The 10,300-nt window shown below is 36.2% G+C and overlaps 3 protein-coding genes across 3 annotated transcripts; 1 reads left to right on the top strand and 2 right to left on the bottom strand.

Moving 5' to 3' along the window:
• Positions 1-2,938: 2,938 nt before the first annotated feature.
• On the top strand, positions 2,939-4,012 carry LOC18025867 (B3 domain-containing protein At2g35310). Its single transcript, XM_024160826.1, has 3 exons — positions 2,939-3,260; positions 3,339-3,580; positions 3,697-4,012. Exons 1-3 carry the CDS (start codon positions 3,158-3,160, stop codon positions 3,955-3,957), a joined length of 606 nt encoding a protein of 201 aa, XP_024016594.1. The 5' UTR covers positions 2,939-3,157; the 3' UTR covers positions 3,958-4,012.
• A 337-nt stretch (positions 4,013-4,349) lies between these two features.
• Positions 4,350-6,287, bottom strand: LOC18025868 (pentatricopeptide repeat-containing protein At2g15630, mitochondrial). Its single transcript, XM_006409475.2, has one exon. The coding sequence runs from the start codon at positions 6,285-6,287 to the stop codon at positions 4,386-4,388; it is 1,902 nt and encodes a 633-aa protein (XP_006409538.1). The 3' UTR covers positions 4,350-4,385.
• Positions 6,288-7,268: 981 nt separating this feature from the next.
• Positions 7,269-9,918, bottom strand: LOC18025869 (ferredoxin--nitrite reductase, chloroplastic). The gene is made up of 4 exons (XM_006409476.2): positions 9,454-9,918; positions 8,687-9,041; positions 8,314-8,602; positions 7,269-8,233 (listed from the first exon to the last, which is right to left on the bottom strand). Exons 1-4 carry the CDS (start codon positions 9,836-9,838, stop codon positions 7,490-7,492), a joined length of 1,773 nt encoding a protein of 590 aa, XP_006409539.1. The 5' UTR covers positions 9,839-9,918; the 3' UTR covers positions 7,269-7,489.
• Between the last annotated feature and the right edge of the window lie 382 nt (positions 9,919-10,300).

The raw sequence follows: 10,300 nt of genomic DNA on the forward strand, positions 1-10,300 counted from the left end.
AGAGGGAGAGAAGAATGATAGGGAGGGACATAGGGAGAGAGAGAGTTAAGATTTTCAGGTACATATATTTGATTGATATTAAAGATTAAGGTAAACCAGAAGACCATGAAGTCTCAGAGAACAAAGAAGATGAATGTGATGAAGAAGAAAAAGCATAAGAGGAAGATAATGAGGAGAAGATGTGGAAAACACAAAGAAGAAGGCATGACAAAGAAAAACTTGAAGAATAAGAAGTAAGAGAACACATAGAGAATAAAGAAGAGAAGGAAGAAGAAATACCTGAAGAAGAAATTAAAAACGAAAGAAAATGTGAGAGAATAAGGAGAAATAAATGTGGAAGAAGATGAAAAAAATTAAAGAAAAGACGACAAAGAAGAAAAACCAAAAGGTAAATTAGAGAAAAATAAAAGAAGATGGCAAAACGAGTATAAACTCATGTTTGTCTGTTCAGTTGGTTTGTGAGTTTCGTACATTTATTTACTATTGCATTTTGGATTTTTAATCTTGGATCGTGTTTACTCTTTTGGGTTTGCTCTATTTTTCTTTATGTATGTCTTAAATAGTTGTTAAATTTTATTTGGTTTACAACATAATATTTTGTTTCATATTTTTAAATAATAGTTATTTTTTAGGTGCTCTTACGATTTGTTGTAGACTATTTGCTCTGTTTAAAAGTTTCTTACATATTATGTAATTTTTCCTGTAAAATTTATGTATTATTCTCACCAAATTAAATATTTACTAGTGAATCAACTTCTAACTATATATTTATCTATATGATTGCGAAGAGTGTTGAAAATCTCTTGATCAGAAACTTTATGATCATGATCAGAGAGCTTTTGACGATAAATTTTATACAATTAAAAAATGTATTCCATAATAATTTTAATACCACATAATCAATTCGTTAAGATTTTGAAACCCCGGGTGCGAGCAAACTATCTAGTAAGTAATGACGCCTAAAACTAAACCTACACCAGACGTTGCAAAACCTAGAATCATAAGGATCTGGTTTTCATGCGAAACCAATATTATAATGGGTAGACATCTGAATTTTGATGATAGTTTAATTTAAATAATTTGACAAAAAAATTAAGAGTATATGAATACATTTTTTTGGTAAAGGTCTATGAATACATTGTTACAATTCAGTAAAAATTTGAAATAAGAAAAGAAATTAAAGAAAATAAGCATAACATCAGAAAAATATGAGCAAAAGCGGATAAAATAATAATAAATATTATCATCTTTTTATATATATATTCTCATCTTTAATTAAGAATGATAATAATTCTATGTACTAATTAATAAGAATTGTAAGAAATAATATTGTATTTTTCTGGAATGACCCGGTTTTGACATTAGGGCTCAGCATACAATGTATTTTTATCAGCTTTTGCTCATAGTTACACCAAAATTACAAAATTTGGTAATAGTTCAATTTTCATATCTGACTTGATTTCTTGTTAGTAAGTAAACCAATATTTATTCAAGAAAAAATCACAAAAATTTATTTTCGAATTGGAACGTATGGAGTAAGTTTTGCCCTTTTATTTTCTGTTATCTTAACTTTACATTGGTGATATGATACTGTACATAGTTACACTAATGTATGTACATATCTAAAGGATCAAAATTGAACCAACGCAAGATACACAAGTATAGAAGGTTAAAAGGTCAGACTCTTTTGGTCACATATACCACTGCATTACCAAAATAAGTAAACGACTCTGTATTTGCGTGTCTTCAAAGACACAAACGTACTGTGTTCTGTTTAGAAAAGAAGAAGAAAACAAAAACAATTACTTTCTTTTTCAAATAAACCCAAGTTTTGAAATTAAAGAAAATAGATATATGAAATTCTCATTACCAAAGCAAGAGATAGAAAGAGAGAGCTCAAGGAAGAGAAAATCTTGTTGCTAATCTTAGAGACAGAAGATTAACAATGGCTACAAACCCTGATTTTCTTATGTGCAAAGAAGAAAGGAAGAATGAGAGCTTCTTCAAAGTTCTTCAGGGTGCAGATATCTATTCAGAAAACATGGTAACTCTGCTTTAAACCATTCCTGTTTCTTAAATTAGGCGACTTCTTGTTAGCTTGTCAGAACGTGTCTGGAAAGTTTGAATCTTTTTGGTTCATTGTTAAAATGGGTCTGAGAAAATTGAATCTTTCGGTTCAGCGGGTCTTAAAAAAGTTCAATCTTTTGGTTCATTGTAACAATGGTTATTAAAGATGTCGAATCTCTTAGTTCTGTGTTTCAAAAGTTGATTTCTTTTGTCCTCTGTCTTTCTCAAAAATGGCACTGGTTTACTCTCTTCAACAAACTTTCTTCATCTTTTATTTATGTGTTTGAGAAGTTGAATCTTTTTTATTTCTGTAACAATGGGTTTTAAATAAATTGAATCTGGTTCACTGTAACAATGGGTTCAAAATAAAAGTTGAATCTTTAGGTTTACTGTAAGTCTGTAACAATGGTTCTTAAAAAGTCGAATCATTTAATTCTTTGTTTCAAAAGTTGAATCTTTTTGTTCTGTCTTTTACGGATATCAAAATTGTCACTGATTCTCTCGCTTTATTAAACTTTCTTCATCTTTTAGTTATGTGTGTAAACAGTGGGTCTTCAAGAAATTGAATCTGGTTCACTGTAACAATGGGTTTAAAAAAAATTGAGTTTTTTTAGGTTTCACTGTAACAATGGTTCTTACAAAGTCGAATCATTTAGTTCTTTGTTTTAAAAGATGAATCTTTTTATCTCTGTCTTCTACGGATCTTAAAGTGTCGCTGATATTCTCTCTTTAACAAACTCTCTTCATCTATTTGCTCTGTGTTTGAGAAATTGAATCTTATTATTAGCTTTGTTTTAAAGATGGGAACTTAATTACATTACCTCTTCATCTTCCTTGTATAACCACAGAGAACAATTCCTTATGATTTTCATGAGAAGCGTCTCCGAACATGAGCTCTCTGGTAAGATGAAGATAAGAGCTGAATGGGGCAGCTCTTGGGATATAGGAATCTCCAAAAATCCGAGATTCTACTTCATGGAGAAATCGGGATGGGAGAAGTTTGTAAGGGAAAATTATCTTGAAGAAGATAATTTCCTTACATTTACCCATAAAGGCAACATGGGTTTCAATGTAAAGATCTTCAAGAAAGATGGCTTGGAGATCATCAGTCCTCCACAATCCATGGATCTTCAAGAAAGATGGCTTGGAGATCATCAGTCCTCCACAATCCATGGCTTTCTTTGCTTCTTCAAGTAAGATTTTGAATTTTATGGTTATGAATCAGTCAACGTGATGAAGACATTGATTCTTTGCTCTTGATTGTGAAACAGGTCAGGTTAAGAGAGAAGGAGGTGAGGTTGTGTCTCCTGATCTTGGCCCGACAGCAACTGAAACTAATAGAGAAGGAAAATTCAAGAGGAAGGTTAACTCTGGGAAGAAGAAAATTAAAGAATCAGAAAGTTCCCCGTTGATCAAGGAAGCGTTTAGTGCCCGGAGAGATTGTGCAGGCGCTTCTTCCTCTTCTAGTGCAGAATTTACCGTCTTCATCAAGGGATCACACCTCAAAATACTGGTAAGATAAGACAAAACAAAGAGTAAACACTAAACAGTCTTTCTTTGCGTTTTGATTTTGATTTTTATAAATGATATGTGAATTGAAAAAATTTGTTTGCCTTTTTTTTTTTTCAGAAGATCTCGGTATCTGCTTCAAGGAATCTTTTGCCGAAGGAGAGAACTACGTTTAAAATACATCACCCAGACATGAAGAAGTCATGGAATGTGGTTTACATTCCGAGGCATGAACAGGGTTTATCTGGATACTTCTCTAGTGGATGGAGAATTTTAGTGCAGGAGTATCCTGTCTTGGTTGGGGAAGCTTGCAAGTTTACGTTCCTTAAACCGACCGAGCTGCTTCTCATTGTCTCCAAACGCGCAAAGGAGACTCACTAATGACATGTGAGATTGTTTTGGAAAAGTTTTATGTAATGACTTAGCTACTGAGTATAAAGACTGATTAATGGTTTAAGTTTTATGTAATGACTTAGCCTGGTTGTGTAAGTTTCCAATGGATGGATCTTTGAGCTTAATGTGTTTGGACCATTATTAATATGTTGTGTTTGTTGTTTCCATGAGGCTTTAATCTGCCTTCTCTCTACTCTTAATTATATTCAGGAACCAAAATGTGTCGAATTTGTTAACCAGAGTAACCACTAACCAGACTCAGAACAATAGAGTTTCTCAGGAAAATTTGAGTCTCAAACGACCAAGTTTCAGTATTCATCACAAGTAGTACAGATCATTCAAAGCTGTCATGATAATGATGAGAGGTTATGGCCTAAAGCTTAAAAATGGTCTTTAGTTTAGCTTGCCATGATCAATCAAGTATCAGACTTTTCTGCATTATGTTCCAAATTAGACATTGCCTCAATTACAGAGCAGTAGGTGCTGTCATTAGGAGTAATCCCTTCACTTTTCATTTCCCGAAGCAATTCTTCTGCGAGTTTCCCGTCCTGGTTCTTACTCAAACCCTTCAACAGAGCATTGTAGGTGAGAAGAGTGGGATTAAACCCCAGACTCAACATCTCATCCCGAACCATGAAAGCATGCTTTGTATCCCCTTTCTTACTATACCCACTTATAAGAGTGTTGTAACTAATGTGGTCAGGTTTGATTCCTCTTCTCTTCATCTCTCCCATCAGCTCACGAGCTTCATCAAATTTTCCTTCTCCACAGAGCCCCCTCATCAAGCAATTGTATGTCACATCATCAGGATCGATTCTCATCTTATCCATCTCCGCAAGAAGAGAAAATGCACGGTCCATGTTGCCTGTAGAACAGTGACCATCCATCAAGGCATTTATCATCACAAGATCAGGCTTCATTCCTTTGCTTACAACTTTCTCGAACAACTTATCTGCTTCCTTCGTTTTCTTTCTTCTACATAGGACATAGATAAGCGATGTATAAGTAAACTGCGTAGGCTGAATCCCATCGGTCATCATTTCGTCATGCAAATCAAATGCTTTCTTTGCATCTCCATGTTGGCAATACCCATTTATGAGTATGTTGTAAGTGACAGCATCCAAGGCAATACTTCTCTCTCTAATCTCCTTTATCAATATCTCAGCGGCTTCGATCTTGTTCTCCATAAATAAACCATGAATCAACGTGTTGTATGTATAAAACGTTGGCGTGAAACCTTCTTTCACCATCTCATCCCTGCAAGCAAAAGCTGACTCCAAATCTCCTCTGTTACTACAACCACGGATCAAAATATTGTACGAGACAGAGTCCGGAACCAAACCCAACTCCTTCATCTCCCTCAGAACCTCACTGGCTCTTCCTTCATTACACATCCAAGAAAGAATCGGGTTGTATGTCTGCAAATCTGGTTTAAAGCCTTTTGATTTCATCTCATTGATAACCATCCGAGCACCTTCGACTCGTCCTCTCGACGAATACCCTTGAACCAGAGTGTTGTAAGTGACGATGTTAGGCTTAACTCCAAAACACTCCATGATTCCCAACATTCCCTTGGCCTTTTTCAACTTCCCTTCCTTGCACAACACGTTGATCATAATGTTGTAAGTGTATAGATTCGACTTAATATCCATCCTATACATATCAGCGTAGAAGACCCAAGCGCTCTCTGTTCGGTTTAGCCTCGATAACGAACTCAGAATGCAATTACATGTCTCAGTTTTTGGAACAAAACCTTTCTCCTTCATCAAGTAAAAGCACTCTATACTTTCTTCAACCATATTCAATTGACAGCAACACCTGACCAAGAAATCGAAAAGAATGGTGCTTTTAGTCTCTAATTTATCACGAGCAAGCACCAATTCATCGAAAACGTCTCTAACACTAAAACTGCTCTTACTTCTACTAACAACGACTTCATTAAGTAGCTGAAGAGCTGGTTTGGGAGAAGATAGCTTAGAGACAACAGCAATGGCTAGGCACTGTGTTGAGAAGTCCAGGAAACGAAGATCTATGTGTTTGACGAAACTGAGTGCTAAATCTGGAGTCTTGACGAGGTTTAGCAGAGTTGTTGATACAACGGAAGGTGTGATCTTGTCCGAAAGCTGTTCGACGAAATGCCACTGAGAAGATCGTACTGATTCAAGCAAAATATCAGAACTTATCGGTGGTTGTGAGGACTCCTCGGTGGTGGATTTTAGGGGTAAAGAAGAAAGACGTGCGGCGATTCGAGAATTTCCGGCGCCGGAAAGAATTGAGATTCGGTGGCGTAAACGACAGGGGCAAGTGAACTGTCTCATGGCTAGGATTAGTTACACAGAGCACAACAAAGTTGGATATGTCGATAGAAAGGTTTTGCTTGTCTGGAGCAAATTGAAGAAGAAGGAGGGGTGTTATTGGAGAGTTGATTTATAAAGATTTTTAGAGTTTAAGATTCTATAGTTATTGGTTGGTGGATTTTTACATTCTTAATAGATTCCTAATCAGTTGTTATTGATATGATGATTTTTATAATCTAATCAAAATTTATTATTATTTAAAAAGTCTGCTTTTAAATGATTCTATGATTCTGTTATAATCTAGTGTTATTAGCATAATGATTCTTTATAATTTAATTCATAAATCATGATTCTCAAAATACTATCTATATCCTTTGATTTTTAAAATCTTTCATATTAAAAAATTCTTAATAGATTTTTTAAATTCATAGAACTCTCTCTAAATTTTACAAATCCAACAAAACTCTTAAAAATTTGACAAATTTCATAATTTTTAAAATCAACTAAAATCTTCATAAATCTAACTCACAATAACCCCGGGAAGAAGAATGGATTTGAAGAGTGACGACGATACGATCCCTTGGTCGAATTTGCGGTATATCGTATAACTACGGTTTATAATTGGAAGTGGAATTTCGGTTAAGTTTGGTTCAATCGGATTTCGATTTCGACTTCGGTTACTACAACTGATTTGACTTTGTTGTGGATATTTTCAATGAGTACAAAGTATTACGATCTCTTGGTCGAATTTGGCAATTTTTCGGTATATGCCGTATATGTACGTATAGCTATGGTTAAAATTGTAATTGTTTATTTCGGTTTATTTTGGTTTAATCGGATTTCGATTGCTTACATTGGTTAATTCGGATTTAAAGGGTTTAGTTTGGTTAATTTGGATTTCAATTTCGGTTACTACAATTAATTTGTAGGTTGAATGAAATAAACAAAATGTGTAGGTTGAATGAAGACAAAAACAAATATAACTTCATTTTATAAAATTTATGGCAAAGAATCAGAATATTATAACTACATTTATAAAAACAAGATATTACAAAACAACCAAGAACCAATGTTACAAGTTACAACAACAACAAGAGCTACAAAACCCAAAATTATGGGCACAAACACGAAGTATCAAGTAGAAAAAAAAATGCTGAAACCAGAGAGAATCCGAGAAACCATTATAGTCCTTATTAAAGTCCAAAAAGCTTTGAATCAAACAATCAATCTTCTTCATTCTCTTCTCTCTCTCTAGGCACAGCACCAAATTCTTTGACTAGAATCTCAGCCACCAATGGAACCAAATCCGTAACACGAACACCTTTCTTATAAATCTCTCCCAAATGTGAGTCGCTTCCTATTCGTCCTCCGACGTACACGTCAGCACCCTCCACAGGCTTCCCGTTCTCGCCACGTGTTAAGCATCCCATGAATCCGATATCCGCCACTTGGACTTGACCGCATGTGTTGGGACATCCTGTCCAATGCATCCTCACCGGTTTTGTCACAGCTACAAGTCTCTCCACTTCTTCTGTTACCTTTAAAGCTCTTTGTTTGGTCTCGATTATCGCTTGCCCGCAAAACTGGTTACCGGTACAAGCAACTAAACCCTTCATCAAGATCGATGGTTCAGGAGAGAACCGGTTCTTGAGAAACGGTTCTTGAAGCAAAGCTTCGGTTTTCGAGGTTTCCACATTTGGAATGATGATGTTTTGCTCTACAGTGAGTCTCAGCTCGCCTGAGCCGTAAGTGTCAGCTAACCGAGCAAGCTCGTCCATGTCATCGGCTTGTAGCCTACCAACAGGGACATGAAGCCCCACGAAGCTAAGACCTTCTTGTTTCTGAGGGTGGACACCGAAATAGTCTCTCCTCTCCCATTGTTTATTCACAAGATCCTCTGAAGATCCTCTCTCGAGTTTCCCGTTTGGCATTCTCTTCTCAACTTCAGCTCTAAATCCTTCAACACCCTTTACAATTTTGGCAGAGAGAAAAAATCAACTATCAAGAACTTCAATACAAACAAATACGCAATCTAAGTGTTACTTACAAGTTCGTCGATGAGCCACATCATTCTTGTTTTCTGTCTGTTTCCTCTAGTTCCAAGATCTCTGTACGCCTCAAGAACAGCTTTGCAGAGTGGAAGAACATCATCAGCCGGGACCCAAGCATCGAGAGGAATAGCTTCTTCGCATCTTTTGGGACTGAAGAATCCTCCCACAAGCAAATTAAATCCAAACCGGCCATCTTTAGTAGCAGGCATGTAAGCTAAATCATTGATATGTGGATGCTCATAGAGATCATGAGTCCCAATCACACAAACATTCCACTTTCTCGGCCTGCAACAAAGAAACCCTCTTTAGCATATTCATTCAACACAAACTCAATAATTAACATCAACAACGGAGATAACAAAAGCTCACAAGTTAGTGAAATCGGGATTTCCACGGGAATTAGCAGTGATAAACTGCGAGAGAAGGTTTGTGTAAGGCCTTGTATCGACGATCTCTTCTGGGTCAATCCCAGCTAGAGGATTCCCAACAGGGTTCCTCACATTATCCATTCCACTCTGGAGACTAGTTAACCCTACAGAAGCTAAGCCTTTCAAGATCTCAGGCACATCAGGCAACACAACACCACGGATCTGCCAGTTCTGTCTTGTTGTCACATCTGCACATCCATCTTCACCATACTTCCTAATCACACTCGCTAGGTAACGAGTCTGTGCACTTGTGGTCACGCCATTTGGTAACTTCAACCTCATCATAAACTTTCCATCTGTAAACAACAACGAGCCAAGATGAAAACATTTAGTTTTAATCAATATCAAGCATAGATTTCACAATTTTAATCACTAACTAGAACACAAAATTTAAAAAATTTCCCATTTACATCACAAAAATCAAAAGAGGATCAGAGAAGAAGATGAATCAAGAGATTAGAGGCTTTAGATTTTCACTATTTGGTAACTTCAACCTCATCATAAACTTACCATTTGCAAACAACAGAGAGCCAAGAAGAAACCTTTTTAATTCTAATCAAGAGAAAGCATAGATTTCATAATTTTAGTCACTAACTAGGACACAAAATCTTTAATCTCAATCAAAAGATGAAACCTTTAGTCACTCACCCTAAGTTCATCACCAAAAGAAATCGAAAGAGGGATTTAGAGGAAGAAAAGTCTACATACAGTGATGCTTCCTGCGATGGAACAAACCAAGCCACTTGAGTCTAACATCGATATCTTCTTTGGAAGACTTTTCGCTATCGATCTCTTCCATAGATTTCTTCGCGAGCTCTTCGATCCCATTCTCCATGAACAGCTTCATCGGCTCTCTCTCGATCTTAACCTTTTCCTGTGGATTGATCCCTTTTCGAAACTTCTCCTTGAGAATGAAGAACCCATCTCTTAATTCGACTCTAGGCTCGAGCCGATCCGCGTCTAGGGCGGGTGAAGCGGTGGATTCCGCCGGAGGAGCGGTCTGTGCGGCGACGATGACGGATCTTCTGGGTTTTGAAGGGAGAGGAGGAGCTGTGAAACGGAGAGAGAGAGAAGTAGAAGAAGAAGAAGCCATGGCGGAAGAAGGAAGTGGAAGAATGTTGGAGACGTGCGGCCATTTTTGTAGAGGGAAGAGATGAGCTCTTGAGCAATCCAAAGGGTCAAGTCTCTTCTGATCATCTGTTGTGAGGAGGAAACAGACACTTCCCGATTTCTATTTGTTTTTTTTTTTTGTTTTTGGTTTTAAAATTACACTGAAATCAATTCTTTAAAAAATTTGAATGATTTTTTTCTTTCATTTTCTCCATTGTTTTTTCTTGATAGACAGCTTTTGACTTCGAACCAAAATAAGCGGTATAATTTGTTTCATAAAACTATAATATTTTTTTTTTCTTACGTCAAATGAAAAACCTTGCGGACATTACTGTAGACACAAATATTTATAGTTCAGTGGACAACACAACACTGTAATATATTTAAATATTCGAGTATTTTAGTTAAACTATAAAATATTCACACTTCAACGTCTCTGAGATAT

The sequence above is a fragment of the Eutrema salsugineum genome, unplaced genomic scaffold (assembly GCF_000478725.1).
Source record: "Eutrema salsugineum unplaced genomic scaffold, Eutsalg1_0 scaffold_11, whole genome shotgun sequence".
In the NCBI taxonomy this organism is placed as follows: domain Eukaryota; kingdom Viridiplantae; phylum Streptophyta; class Magnoliopsida; order Brassicales; family Brassicaceae; genus Eutrema; species Eutrema salsugineum.